This window comes from Rattus norvegicus, chromosome 1 (assembly GCF_036323735.1).
Source record: "Rattus norvegicus strain BN/NHsdMcwi chromosome 1, GRCr8, whole genome shotgun sequence".
NCBI lineage: Eukaryota > Metazoa > Chordata > Mammalia > Rodentia > Muridae > Rattus > Rattus norvegicus.
Genome location: NC_086019.1, coordinates 215,380,102 through 215,404,468, shown reverse-complemented (window position 1 = coordinate 215,404,468; position 24,367 = coordinate 215,380,102). Strand labels below are relative to the sequence as shown.

At 47.0% G+C, this 24,367-nt stretch overlaps 1 protein-coding gene across 2 annotated transcripts in view; it reads right to left on the bottom strand.

The window, feature by feature from the left end:
- Nucleotides 1-4,458: 4,458 nt before the first annotated feature.
- Nucleotides 4,459-24,367, bottom strand: part of Ahnak (AHNAK nucleoprotein) — an 88,722-nt gene continuing 68,813 nt past the window's right edge. The window contains exons 6-7 of one of the 2 annotated variants that reach the window (XR_005492950.2): nucleotides 5,000-5,072; nucleotides 4,459-4,802 (exon numbers count right to left, since the gene is read on the bottom strand). Coding sequence is in view for 1 of the 2 variants with exons in the window: in XM_017588769.3 (XP_017444258.1) it covers nucleotides 4,795-4,802 (8 nt within the window). In the remaining variant the exon portion in view is untranslated. The remainder of the gene's footprint in view (nucleotides 4,803-4,999; nucleotides 5,073-24,367) is intronic. The other variant, XM_017588769.3, reaches the window with a different exon arrangement.

Here is a 24,367-nt window from a genome sequence, read left to right as displayed (position 1 = left end):
TTGTAAAAATTCCAGGGCAGGTCAGGGGGATTGGTGATTCCAAAAGAGATCTGTGGAAGGCTGGGCCCTGGTCAGGACCTGCCCTACTCCTTCACTCCCAAGGCCCCAGATTCTTCCGTATCCAGGTCATTCTGTCTGAGGTGCATATTTTGCCTCCCTATTCACCCAGGTGATCAGTATTTAAACGGACAAGGTCCCAGGTTATAAAAAGTTCCGAATTTTAACTACTCCTTCACTGCTAGGAAAGTATTTGCCTTGCACAAACACTATGCAGATGACTGGCGATAAAAGGAAATACAATTTTATTGCAGTGGATCTCTGCCTTAAGAGGGCTTTGGCAATGCGGAAGAATGTGCATTAACCCAGAGAATACCTTAGGTTCTTCATACACAGAATGCAGGGTAGGAAAGGTAGCTATCGAGAAAGTGTTCACTGTGAAAAGAGGAAAACCCAAATGTCATGCCCAGCACCAGCACCCACGAAAGCTAATAGCTCAATCCTGCTAGTAGGCCAAGGTCCTGCCAAGGCCAGTTTGTTTTGATGTTGTTGATGATGTTGTTTTAAGGAACCTCAAGCTAGGAGTGGTTTTTGTATTTCAAAAATGAATTATATATATATTTAATCAACCATCCTCACTATGAATATGCCAAAGGAAAACACGGGAGGGCGATGTGCAAATACGCACTTCCTGCATTTGAAATGTATTAAGCACAAACTGTAAAGACAAGGTTTTAAATGTTTCTGAGTCCAAAAATAAAAAAATATTAAAGGCAGCATCAAGTAGCTCACACCCTGTAATCCCAGCACTTGAGAGCCAGACAGACCACTACAAACTCAAGAGAGCTTCGTCTAAAAAGTCAATAGCCAGGTACAGTGGTACACACCTCTAACTCTGGCATCCAGGAGACAAAGGGAGACAGCTGGCTGTGAGTTCAAGGACAGCTTGGGTATGTAGCAAGTTCCAGGCCAGCCCAGAACTACTTAGTGACACTGTGCTTCTGTCTCAAGGAAGGAAGGGAGGGAAGGGGGAAGAGAGGAGGGAAGGAGGGGGGAGAAAGAGAAAGGCAAGGGAGGGAAAGGAAGAAATATAGCACTCTGAATCTATTAACTTTGAGGAATCTGGGGAAGAGAAAGGCCATAGTTCTTGGTGACTTTGTAAAGAAAACTACGAATCTGGGTGAGGAAGAAACATTTTAAACTATGCTACCCCCATCATCTGCAACCACAGGAATTTTAGCCTGGAAGGTCTCTACAGAGGAACTGACATCGCAGACTCAGGAGCTTAGCCAGTCATAACCTGGATCCATTGATTATCAGTAAAGCTGCCGTTTGACACGTGAGACAGGGCGAGTCTGGCAGAAAAATCTGTGACTCACGAGGCAGGAAGGGGAAAGCATAACCAGCCCTCCCCAGCCCTATCAAGATGAAGGGGGTCAAATGCTTGCTCTCCAGTTTGCTTGCGGACACCAGGCACGCTGTTTGTGAATACCAGGGCAGCTGTGGGTGGTAATTCACCACTGCGTGACCAGTCGCTCCAAAGGGCTTCAAACAGATGATAGAAGAAGCCTTGATTTGTGATGATAGGGCCAGGCAAACAATGCACTCTGAAACCTGTAATTAGGGGACGGTCCTCCCAAGGGCTTACTGAATAGATCAACAGGCTTAGGAGACTGTGAGACTAGAGTCGTCTGTAGCTAGCCACCCAGTGTACTTCCGTGAACTAAAATTATCAAATTAATGGTATATGCAAAAAGAAAAATCTGGAAATAGATTCAGCTAAGCAAGCCCGGTTGCCAGCTTCAGAACCGATAAAGTGGAGCTGGAAGAAACTTGGATTTGTTTCCCTGGCCAGTAAACAGGTACCCATCCCAGCACACAGGCATTGTTGACTTTTACAAAGTACCTGAAGCTTTGTGCCTACAGCAAGCAACCACCCTGTAGATTACAAGACATCATCCCACCACAGCACTTCCGGGCGTGGGGAAGGACTCCTACAGGAGTCCTATCAGAAAAGCAGATGCTCTGTCAACCTCTGGACAGAAATGTGGTCAGAGGGGCCCTGAGTGAATTCAGGTGAGGAGTAGATCTCGGGGGAGGAGGGGAGAACTGTGAGGTGCTGAGCTCTCCTGGTCCTTTAACCTTAGGTTTCCATTTCAGTCTCTGAGTCCATTTTAACCCGGAACTCAGTACCTTTGCTCTGCTCCACTGCCTGCACTAGGCTTTCAGCAAGTCATGTGGATTACTGCAAGTAACCTGTGAATTTGTTTCCTACAGTTGTCTAACATGTTACTGCAAAGTGAATGGCTTAACACACGCACGCACGCACGCACGCACGCACGCACGCACGCACGCACACGCAGCTTAAGATGCCAAACATCCAGAACAAATCTTCCTGGCTTTAGATCAAGATATGAACAGCTAGACTTGGTGGCTCATACCTATAACCTCACCACTTGAGAGACTGAGGCTGAAAGGTGGCTCTGACTTTGGGGCCTGCCTCAGAAAAGAAAAAAAAGGCAGGCCTAGCTTTCTGCACCAGCACGTGGACCCAAGTTCAGAGCCCCCAACACTCACACAAGAATGAATGAATGAATGAATGAGCCAGATGTGGCAGCAGGCCTGTGGAAGTGGACTAGGAGGTGGATTAAGGGGATACTTAAGAGTCCTGCTCCCAGTCTCCTGTGGGAGGAAGCAGACTCCTTACCCAGAGGAGCAGGGCTCTCATGAACAACCCTACTTTTTGCTCTGCTTTGGATCCTGCTGCCCCACCATGCCTTTGGCTTGCAGCCCCAAACTCTCCCTACTGTCCTCCGTTAAGTTAGGTAAGTTGCAATGAGACTCACATCTTAATATCTGAAGCCAGAAACAAAATCCATTCAGTTCACACCTCCATCCCTTTGCATAAGCAGTTCCTGGTCGCCTGCCCTTCCCAGCATTCCAAGGTGAACCGATTTCCATCCTTCGAGGCCTGTGAAATATTCAAGACACACCTACACCTCATGGCTCACCAAAAGTTCTCATCCAACAAGGCATCCTAAATTTGGATTTGCAAAATTGGACCACCTTAAGATTCCTTCGAGTGTCGGCATTTATGGGACCTTGGATGCAGTTTGGTGGTAAAGCAGTCCTCTAGCCTGCACAAAGCCCCAGGGCACCCTTATGATACTAGCACTTTGGAGGTGGAGACTGGAGGATCTGAAGCCCAAGGTCATCTTCTCTTACACTGTAAATACCAGGCAGCCTGAGATATGTAAGACCCTGCCTTGAAATTTAAAAAAAAAACAGAGGCACACAAAAGGGAAGCAAGACCCACTTATGAATCTGCAACACAAAACTTCTGAGCCTCCAATGTAGTGGTTCCTTACCTTCCTAATGCTATGGTCCTTGTGCTGTGGTGACCACCCCCCAACCATAAAATTATTTTCATTGCTACTTCCTAACCATAATTTTACTACTGTTATGAATCATAATGTAAATATCTGATATGCAAGCTATCTAATGTGACCCCCATGGGGGTTGCAACACACAGGTTGAGAACCACTGCTAAAGTCATACCAACAGGAAAATTAAGACAGAAATTTCCATTACAGGGCTTGAGACACTTTATTCCATCTCTCTGATTCTAGATAAGACCAAGTGGCCCCAGAGAGAATACTGGAGCCACCCAAAATGACACAACATATAAACCATTGTGCTTGGGAAGGCACATAACATAGGCAGCTGGTTATAAGCTAATCCCTAAGAGCTTGGACTACATCAAGCCTTGTGGGCCCACCTTCTTTCTAATGAAGATGAAGTCAGGCCCTAGAGCCAGATTCTTCCTAAACTAGGAATCATTCTGAAATGTATTCATTTCATGCCTGATAAGTTTTAAGGCCCAATTATTTTTTATTACTTTGTGGATGAATGTTAAATATTAACCAGATAATTTTTTTAAAGATCTTTGAGTGCCTGCCGTCGGAGTACAGAACTTCAGACTGTATTCCAGTGCATCGTCAGTGTTGGGGTGGTTCGGAAGGTCCTAGGTCTACAGCAACATAATGACTGCCGGCTAAAGCTCTATTTCTACCTGCTTCAGATTAATCAAGAGAAAGAGAAGGGGGTGAGGGAGAGAAGAAAGAGGAAACAAAAGGAGAGGGGGATGTGTGGAAATCCTGCCTGGCTCCTTAGTCATGCGGACAAGCTGTCACGTGCTGACTCTGAAAACCGAGGAAAATGTGACAAGAATGTTGTGTGCTGATGGCCAACCCTCCCAGGAATGTAAGCAAGCCGGGGAAGGAAACAGAACAGACCCCTATTGAGCCAACAGGGCATAGAGGTGCATACCTGTAATCCCAGCACTCCCTAGGCTGAGGCAGGAGGCTTGTAAATTTGAAGCCAGCTTGGGTTTCATTATTTCGAAACCATCTCAAAATACAAATAGGTAAGCAAAACCCATCAAGGCGGTCACAGAACAGATGATGCTTGACACACGTTTATTGGGTGGATAAGTAGAGAGTCCCTACACCCATAGCTGCCAAAGCCCACCCTAGTTACAAAAATAAGCCCACATTCCCATCCCTTGCAAACAAGGAAAGCGCCTGTCAACTTCTGCCATAGCATCCACCCAGAAGTGGCTGTAGCTACAGCTGTGCTTGCTCCAAAAAGGCCACCTCAGAGAAGGTGTCCCTCTAACTGCAGGTGTTTGTTTCCTTTGGCATGGTAAGATGTAATTTCCCATTTTTAGAACAATGCTCCAAAGAACAGTCTCACGAAAACAACCTCCAGCGGGGGCACTTTTCTTCCTGGCCATTGCTACAGCCCTGTAAAACAACAACAGAGATTGCTTTCTTATTATTATTATTCCAAACGCTATTTGCATCTCTTCCTCCTGTTCGGTCTACACAGGCTGGAAAAGGCCTCCCCACGGCCCCACCCCAGCAGAACCTCGAAACAAACCTGTGCCTAGTAGGAAACATTGGAAAGTCCTACTGTTGGTTATGTTTGGGTTTGGACGTACCTCCTTGTGTGGTTTCCACGCAGCAAAGACTGAACGGAAGCTGTAAGAAGTCAGTCTGTGTCCTTTGGGTGCCCTGTACAAGCCCAAGACCAGAAGAGAACAATGTGTTCTAGAGAACATCCAAATAGCGGACGAAGGTAAGGAGCCAGGAAGAGAGCAGCCACCTCTAGCCTTAGCCATGAAGAAATCACTTTCAGGGCTGGATAGCCAGCTCAGAAGCTAAGCCTGCTTCTTGCTCTTCCAGAATTGGGCTCCTAGCATCCAAGTCAGGGCATTCACAACCGCCTATAACTCCAGTTTAGGGAGCTCCAATGCCTTCTGGCCTGGATGGGCACTCAAACCCACTGGACACTGAACCCAGGGCACTGCACACACTACTCAAGTGCTCTACCACTGAGTTTCCTCCCTATCCCTTTGTAGACAAAGTCTCACTCAGTAAGTCGCCTGGGCTAACCTCCAATTTCAAGCCTCATCTCTCAGGCCTCCTGAGTAGCTGGGGTTGCAGGCACACGGCACAGTTCTTATTTCTCTTCATCTTCTTTTATATGACTGTAGGAATAACAACTGGATTCTCATCTTAATGAAAAGCAAGAGAAAGTGTGACTGCCCTCAAGATACAGCTCATAGGGAAGTGATTGCCTGAGTCACTGGACCACCCAGTGTGTTAGCCTCAGACTGCCATGTGCTATTAACAGTCACCCCTACATAACTCCAGAGAAAGGGTCCCTGATAGGGTATGGCTTTTCCATAGCGAATCAGGAGGTGGGGGGATGGCCATCAATCTCCTTGTGTGGTCAGCTTTCTGTTACTACAGTGAAATAACAGGATACTTTTTTTAATAAGGAGAAATGCTTATCTGAAACCATGTGTTTTGGAGACCATAATCCAAGATCTGACACACCCATTCCTTTGGGCCTTTAACGGAGCCAGGTGGCTGTTATAGAACTTGGGGTCTGTAGCCTGTGTGCACGTCAGGTCGAGCCACCAGCCCACAACAAGCCAACTGGAGGAGTCTAACTGAACGTGGAAAGCAGAGAATGGAGATCACTCAATGTGACCACATTGAGAAGGACGGAGAGGTCTAGCAACCTCTGCCTCCAAATCCATCTTGGGAGTCCAGAAGTGACATGAAGGTTTCGATCGAGGGCCAAAGACAAGCACATCTAAGCAATTCCTGACAGTTGTGACCCCGCCCACCAAGAACCCATCTTTATTCAGGTTTTAGTCTCATCCTGCAAAGGATCTGACAAGCTGTTAGAACTGAATGAACTCTCTCTCTGGAAGACAAGTTCCCCCTCTGGCTGGCTAGTGCCCTTTCCTCTACCCATCTTGAGAAGTCTAGGAAAATTCTCATTCCTTTGGAGTACCCTACTTCATAGTTTGATAGTTATTTTGAGAGATTTAAGTGACTCTTTAGAATACCTTCATTTCTGCCAGGCCAGTTACAACTACGAGCGACAGAAGCAGAACAGAGCATCCTGTGGCCAGGTAGCAGAGAGAAAGAGGTAGTAGCTGAGGTCCCACAATCCCTTTTAAGGTCACACCCCTAATAACCTAAGTCTCTCCTTCCAGGCTCTATCTCCTGGGGAACAAGCCTTTAACATGTAAACCTTTTTTTCAGGGAGCATTCAACATCCAAACTGTAGCACCTCTCAGCACTGGTTTATGCTGAGGCCAGCAGCTTAAATCTATTCATCCAAGCTGTACGCACGTTGTTGATACATCCGTCCTGTTCCAGCAACTCCTGCTCTCTCCCTTATAAACACTGACCACACATCTGTCTTTTTCCTCTTCCATTCTCCTTCTTTCGCCTCCACTTATCTATTGTCTGTGGAGCATCTACACACCTGTCTTTCAAGCCTTTCCACCCCTCTGTCTGTCCTTCTCTAAACAGGGCTTTTCAACCCCAATACCGCTGATTTCCTGGGCTGGATCGTTCCCTGTTGGGTGGATCACTCTCTGTTTGGAGCTGGGGCAGTAGATAGTATGCACATTCTCCCTCCTCTCTGTCAATCAAAAGGCCTGAGGGGAAAGTGAGGAGGTGGCTGGGAGGCAGAATCATCACTTTTTCTAACATAAAGGGGCCTGAGATATGATCTAATACAACCCCCTCATTTTGCAGATGAGGAAACATCCTGAGAGGGGGAGGAAGAGGATGTGTCAGGGCCAAAAATGTGGGGGAACAACAGCCAGGCCAAACAGGAAGTCAAAATTCCAGGCCTTGCAGCAGGATTTCCAGTCCTGCTGGGCCCTAGGGATTGCTTTCCACAGCTTCTTTCTCCCTCCAAGGCTTTCTGCCATTCCAGAAACCAGAACAAACAAGATCTAACAAGCCCCAGCCCAGGAGTGCCAATGTCTATGCCTGCAACTCAGTGCCTAAGCTTCTAGTGGCCCAAGATGACCACTGAGGGCATCCAGACTATCTCAGGATGACTCATACTGTGGTCACATCTCAGTGCAATCCTGTAATCATGACTGAAAGGATGGCCATGCCATCTGACCACACCTGTCCCCACTGAAGACAATAGAGGGCAAGAGATCTGGGTAGGAGCCTGGGGTCAATGCCTGCCCCAGCCTTTTCTCCATGGAGGGTTACATGACTGCCAGGGAAGCCACTGTCTGAGTTACATCTCCGGCTAAAAAACATTTTTAATTAAACTAAAGGTTTTTAAAAATGAATCAGGAAAATTGGGAATGGCCGAGCACACTGGTAACCATGGCACTTGGGATGCCAGAGTAGGAAGAGCACAAGTTCAGTACCAGCCTGGGGTATGTACCAAACAAATAAGGGGCGGGCAAGATGGCCCAGAAGTAAGGGCCCTTGCTGCCAAGCCTGGTAACCTGTGCTGGGTCTTCAGAACCAACATAAATGTAGAAGGAGAGAACTGAGTTCCGTTAAGTTTTCCTCTAACCTCCACACGGACGCCACGACACACAAACACACACACTGAACAAACAAACGTAAAACAATTTGAATAAATAAATAAATCTTCGGGGCTGGGGATTTAGCTCAGTGGTAGAGCGCTTACCTAGGAAGCGCAAGGCCCTGGGTTCGGTCCCCAGCTCCGAAAAAAAGAACCAAAAAATAAATAAATAAATAAATAAATAAATAAATAAATAAATAAATAAATCTTCAATGTAAACACCAAAAGATATGAAACAAAGAGTATCACACTTCAGTGATATACACGCCAAAAATCCTGCTCACCTTCCCACAGCGTTAATTATTTTATCTCATTTTTGAGACATGGTCTCACTCTGTAGCCTAGATTATCCTTAGAATTCACTATACAACGCTGTCTGACATGGAATTCACAAAGCCTGAGGCCGCATGTGTGCTAGGGTTATAAACATAAGCCATGCATTAAATATTGTCACATTTTTTAATTTTTTAAAAAACTTGCGTGTGTGTGTGTGTGTGTGTGAGTGTGTGTGTGTGTGTGTGTGTGTGTGTGTGTGTGTGTGTGTGTGTATGTGTGTGTGTCTCCAGACAAGTACATTGGATACCCGGGAGCTACAGTTCCGAGCAGTTGATTCATCTCATATGGGAGGGGAGACCTGAACTAAGGGTCCCCTGGAAGAGCAGCAAGTGTTCCTAACCCCCGAGGAATCTGTCCAGGTCCCCTCCTCTGAACGTTGTTGCATCTTAAGAACAACTCTCCTGTGCCCACTGTGGCCTCATCACTCCTCGTCCTCTCTTCCTGATCACCATCCTCACACCATCATTCTTGACAGACGCCCACAGACTGCAGTCAACATCACACACCCTTCAGCCCCCTCCCCTTGTCTCTTTATACACATGAGCCTCTCATTTCTGTAACCAATCTAGTATCTGGTGATGAAAAGTGAACCTAGAAAGGCTGATAAATGTTCTAAACTCTACAGATAAAAGGCCAAGTGAAAAGACAGCAAGGAAAAAGGAAACTCCACCCCATTCCTTCCACACAGCCCTGGGCCTTCTGGACTTAAAGACCCTGGCTGTGGAAATGGCAGACCAAGCCTAGGACCCTCCCAGATCTGGTCCCTGAGCTGAGGTAATCTATACCTGTTCTCAGTACCCACCACCACCCCCTGCTTCCAGGGCCATGGTGCCATAGACTGTCCCCTAAGCTTCTGCGCCAAGTCCTGCAGGGAGTCCTGTAACTGCGATCTCCTCATCATAGAAACCCTGGCGGTTTAGGGAAAGTTTAAAATAACATTTATACATGAGAGGGGGTGGGGGATAGTTCTATCAGCTATTCTCCACCTCACTTGTCCCCAGTGACTCTCAACGGATGTCAGAAGCCATCTGTACAGCAAGCACTCTCCATTGTATGTTTTCGGGTGCCTGGCCCTTCCTTTGGCTGGGTAGGTGCCAGGAAAGCCAAGCCTAGCTATTCAGAGCATTGTTCTCCCTCAGAAGAGGATCTTGAAAGCAGAAGGAAATTAGAAACAACCACACAATGAATACCAGATTCTCCTTTCTCCCTGCCTTGGTTGCCAAGAGGCTGATCGTGGCTAGCTGTCAGCACACCCCGCCTAGTACTTCTTGCCTTCCAGGATGTCTGCACAGCCAGAAGGGCTGGCCACAATCACCTCAAGTGTTCTCAAGTCATCTCCACGGCCTTCCTTTCCATTCTCCAGCTAGATGCTGACTCTTCGAGGGCAGAAATGCATGTAGGACTTCTCCTCCATTAAAGAGGAAGTTCCAGTTCCTCCATGTTTGGAGATTGACTGTTTCCATCCAGACAGACATGGTGGTATAAGAGCAATGGTCCATGCGGATTCCTAAACATTCCACTTTAGGGTCCCGTGCCATCGTGCCTGATCCTGTCAACTTAGTGAGAGGCCCTAGGGGAATACCTACTACTGTTGACTTTGCTATATGAACATGCTGTTAAACCGCCTTCTAACTAAATAAATATTTACGTTTTTACCCATAGATGAGTGCTGCCCTCAACCCTGACCAGAGAAGTTTCTTTCTGTAGTAGGCAGCCGCCAAGGCAGAGATTCATAACAGTTAAAGAGCTGAGACTAAGTGAGTATTGAGTATCCAGTCCTAAACGGGTCATCTCTGCTAACCCCTCCCCACAAGGCTCAGGGAACATTTTGGAAGGGGGACAAGAGAATGCAACAACTAGAAGTTGGAGAGAAGTGCCGTAAGTCACTGTCATCTAGATGTGACAGGGCGGCTGCACTCATGGACTTGCTGCAGCTATAGTTGCCTGTACAGGAACTGCGCAAGATCAGTCAGCGCTCAACCAGTAGCAATAACTGCACTCAATGGGCCACAAAAAGAGAGAGAGGTAAAGCAGGAAGTGGGTATGTCCTGGTGCCCAGGGGAATGATAGGGGGCAATCGGAATGGACGTAAGCAAGATACATTGTTTATGTGTAGGAACTTCTGTAAGAATAAACGAAGGTATTCTATTAAAAATAATAAGAACAAATAAACTCCCATGTCAGGGATGACAAAGCAGAGAAAGTCTAGGTGGACCAAGCCAGAGTCAGACACCATGGACTTGAACAGTCAGTTGGGACTTAACAAACTTGTCCAACATCAACCTATCCCAGCAGCCCCATAAGCATGCACAGAGCCCTCCTTCATTCCAAGCCCCACCCCGTGTGCCAGATGAAGATGGTGGCCTAGGAAAAAGTGTCCTGTCTGAACTCACACCTAGATAGCACAGAGAAACCACTGAGAGGACACAGGAGCTAGCATTTCTCAGAGCAACGAAGCATCTGCATGATCCTTCTTGCTGAGAACTTTGTCTTTAAAACTGCCTTTCCCCCTCACAGATAGGATCATTATTCATGTTAACATAATGTCATGTCTTTAGCTTCCTACGTAAGTAGACACTAGTTCTAAATGTTGCAGGATACCTAGCACATATATCTAGTCAAATTTCTGTTTGCTTTTTCGCCATATCCATAGAAACCATGTGAATAAACAGAGAAGAAAGATTTGGCTCCTAATCCTACCAGCTGGCCTCATGCCATCATTCCCCAAAACAGAGGAGGATGGATGCCAGAAGGAAGGAGCCAGTAGTAATGGTGACAAAAAGCTCTATCTTATGCCAGGTCACACTGAATGGTCAGGCTCCCCAGGTGCGGGGATGCACTGAAAGGAGCCAGCACATTTTATGACTGTAGCAGGGAGAAGAACTACCACTACCCTACCCAACCCTGTATAGATGAGGTCCCAGGCTTGGAGGGTGTCAACAAGGCTCTGCTTATAAGCATTAGACCTGACCCTGGATCCCAAGTCTTGTTTGGCCAACTCAGGGGTCTCTTCTCTCTCTCTCTCTCTCTCTCTCTCTCTCTCTCTCTCTCTCTCTCTCTCACACACACACACACACACACACACACACACACACAGAGCCATCTGCCTACCTAACTAACTCTTCAGGTCTTAGGAGTTTTACACTGTTTAATTGACCTGGACTCTCTGGATTTCATCCCATGACAGCCACGCCCATGACTCTCTACATAGCCACTCTATCTTCAACAAGAAAAACTCAAGGATGGATCCATGCTTGGATGTCTCAGTGTGTAGCCACACCGATAGGTTATTTTTGTCATATCATAATGTTAAAGATAAAGAAAAAGCCAATGATAAGAAAAATGCAATCTCAAAACATCAGCAAGTCAGCCCATTTTCACATAAAAGAAAAACGAATCTCCAGGCAGTTGGGCATCTTCATGTTTCTCAACAGCCTACCATCCTGTCCTGATGTTGTAAAATGCATCTGCCTTTTCTCAGAAAAGTGTCCCACTCATCTCAGTGATGGTCATCTCATCCCTGTGTCTCCTTCAAAGCACAGAGATCGGCTATCCCACCTTGGTAAAGTGCTTACCATACAAATGTGAATACCTAAATTCAGTCTCTAGGACCCATACAATCCCAGCACCAGTAGGCAGAAACATGCAGGTCCCTGGGGCTCAGCAGCCAGTCAGCCTAAACTAGTCTGTGAGCCCTCAGCCAGTGAGAGACCCTGTCTCAAAAAAAGACAAGGTGGGCAGTTCCTGAGAAACAACAAGGTTGAGTTTAGACCTCCACATGCACACACACACACACACACACACACACACACACACTTGCACTTGCACCTGTACATATGTGTGGACGTGTGTGTGCACTCACACAATCCACCACAACAAAAACCTTTAACCCTCTTTCTCCAATGTCTCCTTTCTCAAAATCAACCTCAAATGAAGACCTCCTATGTCCATCTCCTGCATTGTCCCACCATAGTGACTGTCCCACTGTCCTCTTACTATCAGCAGCCAACTTCCTGATGGTCTACCTTCTCCTGGGTGTCCAGTATGTCCTAAGCCCTTACATCAGTAGGAAAGCCCAACAACTCTATAAGAGCCACCATCTCAAGAGCTAAAGAAGAACTGCGACACATCAAATGCAGAGGCTGCTATACCTGACCTGATCTCCCTGTACCCATCAGCCCTCTGTGTGTATAGACAACAGTGTTCAGTGCTTATCCCCAAGCCACTCACTTCTTTTTGGGTAGCAGAATCCTTTCAGGTTACAGATGGAAAAGTGATTCTTTGATTTCAGTGGGTGAGACACAGTCCCTGATTGATGCTCTGGTATGAAGCCTTTCTCACCTGCAGGGAGAGTTTAGCAGCTCTAGGAATAACTTGTCCACCACCAATGTCCCACCAATAAAAAGCATTTAAAAGACATGTGTGTTCTGGACTGCCAGGCTACCTCCTTCTAGAGTTCACATTGCTGTGGGGAGACACAATAAAAAAGACAATAAATAAAAATCTTCATATTGTGTGACCAGGCATGTAGCTCCATTAGAGGAATGCTTGTCTGGCATGTACAAAGTCTATGGTTCGATCCCCAGCAACACACAAATCAGCTATAGTAGCCCACACCCATAATATTAGCACTAGAGGTGGAGGCAGAAAGATCAGAAGTTCAAGATCATCATCAGCTACATAGCAAGTATGTTCCAGGCCAGCCTGGGCTACACGAGACCACACTGAGATCACGGCATGCTCTGAATGGAACAATTGGTTAAGACTGTGAAAATAGGGATGTGGAACCTGCTTGGGTGCTAGATGGCGACCAAGCAGGGACAATTCAGCTGATGTTTAAAGATTAGAAAGAAGTGGGCCATCCAAAGCCAAGAAAAAGCATCCCAACAGTAGGAACACTGGTGGATCATGGGAGGAAAAACTAGCTACATCACGGGGAGTGCAAGGATGTCAAGATAAAGAAAGTGACTGGGGCTGGAAAGATGGCTCAGTGGTAAAGAGCATAGACTGCTCTTCCCGAGGTCCTGAGTTCAATTCCAGCAACCACACGGTGGCTCACAACCATTTGTAATGGATCCGATGCCCTCTTCTGGTGTGTCTGAGGACAGCTACAGAGTACTCACATACATAAAAATAAATAAATATTAGAAAATGACTGACATCGTGGTTATTGAGGAAGCTGAAATCTGATATAGAACTTCGAAGTCACAGAAAGCGAGTAGCCATGATGAAAGTGCCAGGCAGCTGGAAGTCAAGGTCAAGAACACCCCTGTGGCTGAAATGTAGAACCAGAGTGAAAGACAGGGAGAGTGTGAAGAGAAGTGGCAGCTGCACAGAAGCCCCATGTCGGGTATTTCCAAAGTAGTGATAATGTTGACTGCAGGGGGCAGGAGGAGTAGGTGGTGGGGCAGGGAGCACCCACTGCTCATCACTGTTTTGTAGCCTTTGGCCTGGACCACAGTGGCACTCACAGGACGAGAAGCAGGTTCCAGAGCCAGGAGGTGAATCATTCTGGATTCCAGTTTTGACTTTCATTGTAGAAATGCCGAATTTGCCTGGCAAGAAAAGAGGGTGGTAGCGGTCGACTCCTCTGTCTCCTGCGTGGGATACGTGTCGGCCCGGAGATCTCTGTAATAGATCTCCGTAATAAACCTCGCCTTTGCTTATTACAAAAAAAAAAAAGAAAAGAAAAGAAAGGGTGGTAGCACGCACCCATAATTCCAGCACTCGGGATACTAAGGCGAAAGATTGCTGTGAGATGCAGGCCTACCCGGGCTACAGGGTGAGATTTGTTTCCAAACAAAACAAAACAAAATTTAGGCAAATCACTAAGACGTATAAGACAGAAACCAACAAACAGTTTTAAGAATTTTAATTTAAAGACAGGGAAGCAAATCAACTAGAAATGACCAGCGAAAAGGTGAACTTGGACATCACGCTGATGGAGGTGTTCTCCTGAACAAAGGCAGAAAAGAAAACAAAGGGATATGACTGAGTTTTGAGGTGAGAGAAAGAGTGTTCTTCACATCTCCTTATGGTGTTAAACTGTCACAGCCTATCAACTCTAAATCCAAAATATGCCTTAAAGCTATCTCTCTCTCTTTCCATCATAACTCTCCCATGAGTTCATGAGGCCTCCCATAATGAATTTGAGTCAGTTCCTGCCTCTGTTCCCTTCAGCTTTTCCTCCACTGTGACACTTGTAGGATGGACACACACACACACACACACACACACACACACACACAGCCTCAGCCGAAACACAGAGAGGGAAGAAAGGGATGAGCTCAGAAAAACCATTATGGAACAACACAGATTTTCCCAGAGCTGAACTGCAGAAGCACCAGCTGCAGGGAGAACCAGGTGTCTAGACTGGTTACCAAGGCAACCAAAGAGCACACAAGCAGGTACAGTGAACACACCCTCTTCTTCACCTTATGCTGACAGGAATGGTTTTATGAGCCCAGTTTACTGGTTCCAACCCATGCAATTTTACTGCTACCACCCAGCACCTGGCAGAGCAGGGGACACTCTGAAATGGGAACTAGCCACAAAAGTCACAATGACTAACCCTTATTGAGCTGTTATAGTGTTCCAGGCACTGTGCCAAGTGCTTTACATGAATAAAAAAGAAAAAAGAAAACCTATGAAGTTAATATCAGACATGAAAACATCAAGGTTTAGGGAGACCGAGGGATAGTTAACAGCATTAACTTCCTGTTTGGACAGCTGGCTTGTCTCAGCCATACTGCTGTGTGCTGGCCTTTGTGAATTCTCCTAGCTCATCTCTAAGGTAGGATTAAATAAGATGAGTCATATTCAAGCATTTTAGCTAATGCCTCGCACCAAAATCGTGGTTTCTATTGATCACTATAATTGCCGTTATGACTGATGGTGAGAATGTCTATCAAAACAAAAGCAAACTCATGTCTCTTTCTTCCATAAAAACCACCAGTGACTCCCTGCTCCCCACAGGAAGGTCTCGCTAAGACCCTGCCTGCTGTAAGACACTCCAACCACACTGTGCCACACAGCTCTTGCTAGACATGCCCTGCATGTTCCTGCTGCCTGCCTGCCTAGAACATCCTCATCGTCTCCAACAGAGAGAGGCTGACCAGGGGCTGAGAAGATAGCTGTGAATAAAGTGACTGCCATAGAAGCATAGGAGCTAAGTTTAAAGCCCCGGTATCCACATAAAAGCTGGTGGCACTGCTCATAACTCCAGCATTTGGGTCAAGAGTAGAGACAGACAAATCCCAGGAGTTTACAGACCACCCAGCCCAGCCTGATCAGTAAGCTCCAGGATAAGTTCTGGAGTTCAAAGCCAGCCTAGTCCACAGAGTGAGTCCCAGAACAGCCAGAGCTACCCATAGAAACGCTGCCTCGAGCAAAGATTAAAACAGAGGCAGAAGGAACACCCATTCAGAGCCTGCCCCACATGTGGCCCATACATATACAGCCACCCAATTAGACAAGATGGATGAAGCAAAGAAGTGCAGACCGACAGGAGCCGGATGTACATCTCTCCTGAGAGACACAGCCAGAATACAGCAAATACAGAGGCGAATGCCAGCAGCAAACCACTGAACTGAGAATAGGACCCCTGTTGAAGGAATCAGAGAAAGGACTGGAAGAGTTTGAAGGGGCTCGAGACCCCATATGTACAACAATGCCAAGCAACCAGAGCTTCCAGGGACTAAGCCACTACCTAAAGACTATACATGGACTGACCCTGGACTCTGACCTCATAGGTAGCAATGAATATCCTAGTAAGAGCACCAGTGGAAGGGGAAGCCCTGGGTCCTGCTAAGACTGAACCCCCAGTGAACGTGATTGTTGGGGGGAGGGCGGCAATGGGAGGAGGATGGGGAGAGGAACACCCATAAAGAAGGGGACGGGGAAGGAAGAAAAAAAGAAAAAAACAAAACAAAAAAAAGAAAGAAACGCTGCCTCGAGAAACCAAACCAAACAAAAGTCACTGTGGATGATCAAGGAAGACACCAGACATTGACCTCTGGCCTCCTCATGAATATGGACACACACACACACACACACACACACACACACACACACACACATGATCACAGTAATGACTGGGGACAAAACTCCAAAAAGAAGCAAATGTCTCAGAACCACTTTTAGTAGAGTTTTAGTTGTGTCAAGGACAGGTCTGGGTCGCATCTCTTTTCTACCAAAACTTCAGGACAATCCTTGGAACAAGAATGCAGTCTAAAGGAAGCCAAGAGCATAAGGTATTTATGGTATAAGCCTAGGGCAAGATATGGGGTCGGAGGGAGGTTGTTCCGGCCGGATTCCCTCCCAGGAACTTCCTCATTCCCAGACACTTATCTTCTGTTGTTCCACATCTTTTCCAGACAGTGATGGGACTGTTGCTGGTAATTGCTTAGAATCATTAATTGGAATTAGTAGTAGTGGCAAAGCCTGTAGCAAAAAAGAAAAAGGAAAAAAAGGAAAAGAGAACCTAATCTCAAGGACAGGTGGCTTCTGATGGATAATTAGCAACATATTCCCATGAAACGCGCCCGATGTGTCATAGGCCCAACCCAAAGAGAACAATAGTACAGGTAACAATTTCTGAGTGCTTCCTTCATCCAGAACACTTTCCCTTTGCAATCTCATGTCACCTTGATGTGATACTATGATGCCCGTGGCTCTGTTGCCCTGTTTTCAGCATGGGGGAGGCTGAGGGTAAGGCCAGACACCTAGTCATGGAGTAAAGTTGGCACTGGGTAGCCTAGACCCTAGAGTCCCACCCAGTATGCCGCACAGTCAGTTTATTCCGTTGCTCTGTCTGCAGAGGGGTCTCTGTTAAGATCAACATACAGGAAGGTGGGGGGTGGGATTTGTGCTATTCCTGCAGTTTCCTTTTTAATTATTCTTGGGGGGCGTGGTCAGAAGGCAACTGTGTAAATCCAGTTCTCTACCCCCACCTTTATCTGGCTTCCAGGGGTTGCGCTCAGGTTACGAGGCTTGGTCAGCAAGTAACTTTACCCACAAAGCCCTTTAAATTAGTATCGTGTGTGTGTGTGTGTGTGTGTGTGTGTGTGTGTGTGTGTGTGTGTGTGTGATTGTGTGATGACTGATGGCTCTGGCTCAGCTTCCCTGATGACTATTTGACCACAGCGGCACCAGGGGGAATTTCTTCCAGGTCATCCTCATTCTAAGGGGAAACATTACATTCAGAACCACTTGAAATGTGGAGGTGGAGTGAGCAGTAATGACAGCAAGAGTAAGGCTTAGCCTCAGCTGGGCATGATGGGGCATAGCTCAATCCCAGCATGAGCAGCTAAGGCAGGAACTTAAGCCAGCCAGTGCCAAAAACTGAGTAGAAGGCCTGCAAAAGCTGCATAATAAGACCCTGATTCAAATAAAAACAAAAATTTACCCATTGTTATCAAGCACACGAGAAGGCAGGAATCAAGGAAAAGAAACTTAAAACCCACCACAGGGGCGGGCAGTAGTGGCTTACTTCTCTAATCCCAGCACTCAGGAGGCAGAGGCAGGTGGATCTCTGAGTTTGAGGGGACAGCCTGGTCTATAAATAAAAACAAACAAAAAAAAAAGAAAGAAAGAAAAAGGGGGTTGGGGATTTAGCTCAGTGGTAGAGCACTTGCCTAGAAAGTGCAAGGCCCTGGGTTCAGTCCTCAGCTCTGAAAAAACAAAACAAAACAAAACAAAACAAAACAAAACAGGAGACTCAGAGAGTCAACAGCAAGACCAACGTTTGAACCCTGACAGAACCACGGCCTTCCCAGAAGCCTGTTTATGCCTACTGCGAGAAATTCTGACTTACTTCTGGAGCTGCCAAGGAGCCCAAAGAACTGGGAGAGGTGGGTGTGCATGCCCACAATCACCTCTAGTCAGGAGGTCAAGTCAGAAGGACTATGAGTTTGCGGCCAATCAGAGAGCAAGACCTGTACAAAGGGGAGTGGGGGGATTGGGGTGGGCTGAGAAGAATTCCAGCTTCAGCCTGAAGTCCAGCCCCTCAGAATAACCTTGAGCAAGAAGATGATCAACAACCAAATAACCGCCATGTTTGGTGGCACAAGTGTTTGATTCCAGCACTCAGGACAGAACCATGCAGCTGGATCTCTGTAAATTGCAGATCTACAGGGCTACAGAGTGAGACCCTGACTCAAAACAATTAGCCAGGCTGTCAGCAGGCTATGACAGGGATCAGTGTGAGTTTGAGAACTGGGCCTAGGTTACATAGAGACCCAGTGAGACAGACAGACAGACAGACAGACAGACAGACAGACAGTGGAAGAGGGAAAGGGAAAGGGAACAGAAAAGGGAGACCCAAACATAGTGGTGCTGGCCTGCGATCCCCAGCGCTTGGAAAGAGTCAGGGCAGCCTCAGCCACACAGCAGGTTTTAGTCCAGCATAGACTACATAAAAACTTATCTTTAAAAAAAAAACTGAAGAGAAAGAGGAAAGGAGGAGGGAAGGAGAGGAAAGAGGAAGAGAGGGGGGAGGGGGAAGAAGAAGAAGAGGAGATGACCAGGAAAAAAGCTTCAAGAGAAACCAGACCTGCTGATACTTGGACCTTGATCTTCCAGATCCCATACATTTCTGTGAAGTTCCCACCCCTCTGTGGAACTTCATTATGGCGGCCCCAGCCCACCGGCAGCACTGACGCTGCTAGCCCCTGTTCCTGGTCACAACACTCTGAGCTACCCTTCACTTACTTCATTGACTCTCCCAACCCAAAGGGCACTTTATCCCCATCTTAAAGTTGGGAAAACTGCCAGGTGGTGGTGACACACACCTCTAATCCCAGCACTCAGGAGGCAGAGGCTGGCTGCTTCCAGGTTGACAGGATCTCTGAGTTTGAAGCCAGCCTGGTCTACAAAGTGAGTTCCAGGACACCCAGGGCTATACAAAGAAACACTGTCTCAAATAAAAATAATGAAGAAGAAGAAAGAAGAAGAAGAAGAAGAAGAAGAAGAAGAAGAAGAAGAAGAAGAAGAAGAAGAAGAAGAAGAAGAAGAAGAAGAAGAAGAAGAGGAAGAAGAAGAAGAAGAGGAAGAAGAAGAAGAAGAAGAAGAAGAAGAAGAAGAAGAAGAAGAAGAAGAAGAAGAAGAAGAAGAAGAAGAAAGAAGAAGAAAGAAGAAGAAGAAGAAGAAGAAGAAGAAGAAGAAGAAGAAGAAGAAGAAGAAGAAGAAGAAGAAGAAGAAGAAGAAGAAGAAATTAGGAAGAGTGGGGCTCAGAGAGGTTAGTACTTCCCCCAAGGTTCCCCACCAGATGAATGACAGAGACAATATCTCAATCCAGGGAAGCAGGCTCCAGAGCCTGTCCTCCTGGCCATAATGCTACACTGTTTGGGACACTCATAACACTAGTCTATGGAAAGTCACACTTGGGGGCTGCAGAGATGGCTCTAAGGTTATGAGCATGGACTGCTCTTCGAGAGGACCCTGGTTCAATTCCCAGTATTCAATGGCAGCTCACGCTGTCTCTAATTCCACACTCTCACACAGACATACTCGAAATACACATGAAATAAAAATAGAGACATTTAATGAAAAAGGTCACACTCTACCCAAGCTCTCAGGCTAACTGGATGTAACGTTTAACTGCATGGTCTCCGGTTGTTGTCCTGGAACCTTGACGAGGGCATATCACTCCAAGAGCGCAGCAACCCCCCCACGTCTTGCAGCAACACACTACCGTGCCTGTACGATATTCATACACTAAATAAGTAAGTGTGATAAACCCTGGGAGGAGGGAGAGAACTGGTACTTATGGTTCAGGGAGCCATCAAAGCATTCGCTCTTTGAGAAGCTCTTTGTCACAGGGATGCAGGTATGGAGCCCTCTGCCATCAACTCGCTAGTCCTCCATGAACTCCTCCACCTTCCAGTGTCCTTGAGGAAGGCAGTCCATTGGCTCAGTAAGGAAAGGGCTTTGTCCGAAAGCAGCAGAACTGACAGCTGCCTACCTAGTGTAAGAATGTGGCCTCTGCCTCCCCACATACCAGAGATCAGAGCTACAACAGGCCCTAGAGATGGCCTCTTCTGATCCCCTCCCCAAACAGACTGCAAGGCATGGTAAGCAGCCATCAGTTCTGAAAAAGGTGGCCTGGCAGAAGCTGGAGTGGACACTCACTTCTTGCCATTGGCACACCCTCTTACGGGCCTCCAGCCAGAAAACACGGAGTCACCCTTTGTACTGAACAAAGCCAAGCTTTGTCAGCACCCAGTTACTCTGGAGCGTGGGAGGAGTGAAAAACTTGACTGGTACTCGTGATGTTCTCTGCCCAGTCCTCCCGCATAATCTGTAAGTCACCTTGGGCTCTCTTCCCTTTCTAGACCCTTTTAGTACGGTCGCTCAGGATGTGGTACCCGACCTTCTGCTCAAGACTCGCCCCAGGTTCCACTTGATCAGACTCACTAGGGTACATTTATGAAACACGGTGAGTGATTCTGAGGCCTATGCCCTGAGTGATCCTTGATTTACCTGTCCGAGGAAGCCGGACATACCCTGATGTAGACTGAGAAAGGAAGATAACCTCTCCGGGACCACTTGACTTGCCTACTAAAACCTGAACAATCCAGCTCACAGTTTGAGGGTATAGCCCATCATGGTGGAACCCACGATAACAGGAACTTGAGACGGCTGGTCCAAACTGCATCCACATCCAGAGCAAGAAGGGAACGTTGGTGCTACGGATTTGTACGCAGCCAGGGGCCCTAGCCTACAGAATGATGCTCCTCACTTTCCGGGTAGGTTTTCCTACTCCAACCAAACTAATTGCAACAATCCCTCACAGCTGTGTTCAGAGGCGGCTCGTCTCGTTCATGACTGTAGATCCTGTCAAGACGCCAATCCATATGAACCGCTTCAGCTAGCCACACCCCAGCACATCCAAAACTCCCCACGCAAGGGTCAGGAGAAGGGGCGCTGGCAGGTGAGAGCCCTTCTCCGCGGCCCTCGCAGAGTTGGAATGTACCACAAATGTACTCAGAATTTACGTGGGTGTGGCTGAAGTCTGGGATTTCGCAACATTTCAGATGGAAAAAAAAAGAAAAAAGAAAAAGAAAACAGACCACAAGGAACTGAGTCAGGAGCCTTGGAAATGGGTCCAACTTCCGTTGCCTGTCCTCTGCCCAAAACTACAGTCAAGGTCCTTCACCAGAGCAGCAAATACCTACCCGAGATGGCTGTTCCTCGGAGAGAAGGGGGTCTGAGAGTCGTCATCGCTTTCTCTCCTCTCCGAGGAACATCGCTGCTTTATTAACCTCCATCAGCAGGGGCAGATCCAGTAAGCAAATGCCACCAGGAGCCGGCATTAAAGTTGTGGATCACCACTGCCTGGCCTCACCTAAGGGTTTTAGAACAGTTCTTTTTGAGTTCTCTGTAAAGGAGAGATTTTTTTTTCTTTTTCAAAAGTTACCTTCAGAAATAAAAAAGAGGCCACGAATTTGAGTGTGAACAAGATGAGAGGAACATGGGAGGGACTGGAAGGAGGAATGGAAAGGGGGGAGTGATGTAATCGATATTTTAATTTTAAAAATTAAAAAAAAAAAAGTAAGTGGCCTTCAAGTTATAAGCCGTGACAAAATGGGAGCAGTCGTCCAGCAGTTGACGTGTCTGGGGCTGGCTCAATAAAGCCCTGGCTGTGCCGAAGCCTCTGGGGAGTCACTTTATGAGGCAGGATAACTGAAGGTGAAGCCTTTACATGAAGGTCATTTCAACTTTTCAGTAAATGCTTTCTAAAATGGCCTCTCGTTCCTGCCTTCCGAAACAGAACACAAGTCAGACACGAGGAAGCTTGTGCCTTAGATTCCTGGGACTGGGCGGCTGAAGCATGAGGACTGACCTGAGTGTGAGCCTACCCTGAGCTACCCTGAAATAAACCAATAAAATGAAGCAGCAGGCATGAGGCAGTAATTCAGCAACCTCCTAAGGCAATTCACTAGACCGGGAAGCCCTGCTCCTGTCCCCGTCCATTGGTACCTCCTGTGAAGAACTTCCCGTCCACCCGCAGGCTCTCATCTTATCCCATCTCTGCCCTCCAACAACCACAGTTATTCAGCGCTCGGCTGCCACACCCACGGGCCAGCAGTCTCCTCCCTCCACCCGTATTTATTAAAGTTACAGAAGTGGACACTTCTGAGCGTAACCCACGAACCACACTGCAGACCTCAGCACTTACCCAGGCAGTTAGCACTCTTTTGACTCAGGACGATTGCTGTGCACGCTTTTGAGGTCCTTACATCCTATTAAGTGGCTAGCACAGATCACTGCGGTCACTCTATTTATTTTTACCTTTTAATGACTCTCTCTGAATTTCACATCATGCACCCCAATCCCACTCATCTCCCCATCCCTCCATATCTGCCCTCCCCCTCTTGCAACTACCCCAAAAGAAAACAAAAAATAAAAAAAAGTAAAAATTCACCGTGGAGCTGCAGTGTGTCACACACCATACTTTTGCCCACACAGCTTCCCTAGCAAAGGTTCATTCCCGTGAGTCATTGGTCTGGTGCAAGGCCTCTGACTTCTGCTACACTGTCAGTACTGGGTCCTCACTGGGACTCCTCTTGGATATCCTGTTGCTGCCCTGTGTCATGGAGATCCTGCAGCTTTGGATCTGCGGACCAGGCCCTTCAAGTGCTCCAGCAGCTCATAGATGAGGTAGCTGTTGAGGTGGGCCAACTCAAAGCCCCGGATCTAGGCCTGGGTAGTAGCTGAATTGGTCACTGTCCTGGTAAGGTGTGGGGTGTGGCCACATTTTTTTTTTAAAGACAAAACTAAGCTTTACAGTTTAGTGAGCCTCATAAGCCCTGATCAGTTCATGGTGGGTGTATATTCATATTTGAACCCTTTTGGCTCAAAACCCACATGCTATGTAAATTCTAGAGGCACCCACTCTGCTTAAGGATTCATTAGGCAAAATCCACCAACAGGGGCTAGGAAGATGGTAAGCGGCTTGCATCCAAATGTGAGGACCTAAATATGAATCCACAGAGCCCACGCAGAGCCGGTACAGTGGTTACATCTTTGGGGTTTTTTTCAGCCTTTTTTTTTTCTTTTTCTCAGAGCTGGGGACCGAACCTAGAGCCTTGCGCTTGCTAGGCAAGTGCTCTACCCCTGAGCTAAATCCCCAACCCCTTTTTCAGCCTTTTTTAAATGAATGGTTGTTTTGCCTGCACCATATTATGCCTGTGCACCATGTGTATACATTATGTCTGTGCACCATGTGTATACAGTCCCCACAGAGGCCGGAAGAGGATATTAGGTCCCCTGGAACTGAAGTTACAGCTAGTTCTTAACCATCATTGGGTGCGAGCAATGGAACCTGGGTCCCTACAAGAGCAGCTCATGCTCTTACCCTCTGAGCCATCTCTCCAGCCCAGTAGTGTGGTTTTGCAATCCTAGTACTTTTCCAGAGAAATGGGGGTGGGGGGTGGAGACAGGAGAATCCACGGAGTTCTCAGCCTAGCTAGCCTGGTGTGTGCAGAGTAGGGGTAGGTCAGAGGAGACTGTCTCAAACGAGGTGGAAGTTAAAGACCAAGACCAGAATTTGACCTCTGAACTCTGCACACATAATCTCTCTCTCTCTCTCTCTCTCTCTCTCTCTCTCTCTCTCTCTCACACACACACACACACACACACACACACACACAATGATGATGAAGTCGTTATTTATTCTCAAGAGGTTCACCTCTGCTGCTTTCTTCCCAGTTCTACAGACACAGAATGTGTTGCCAATAATGTATCTGTACTTTCCAATGAATCTATTATAACAAGATGTCAGCCCTTTGGCTCACTACAGAGAGTTACACACCCCACACTCAGGCTGACTAGTATCCCTTTAAACTTCTGACTAACAATCTCAAGCTGCCACCTAGCACTGCCTGGAAATATCCCTACCTTTGTGAGCAAATTCCCTTTCTCCTTTTGCATACCAATGAGCCCACACCCGTCTGTTCCCACAGCCTGCCTCCCTCCACATCTTTGCTTCCAGATTATAATCTCACAGATTAAGCCACCTAGAAAATAGAAGCCAAGATAAGATAAAAGGCTACCTCGCCTTCCTTCTATCCAGCCTCCCGAGCCTGCCTTCATCCAGCTGTGTACT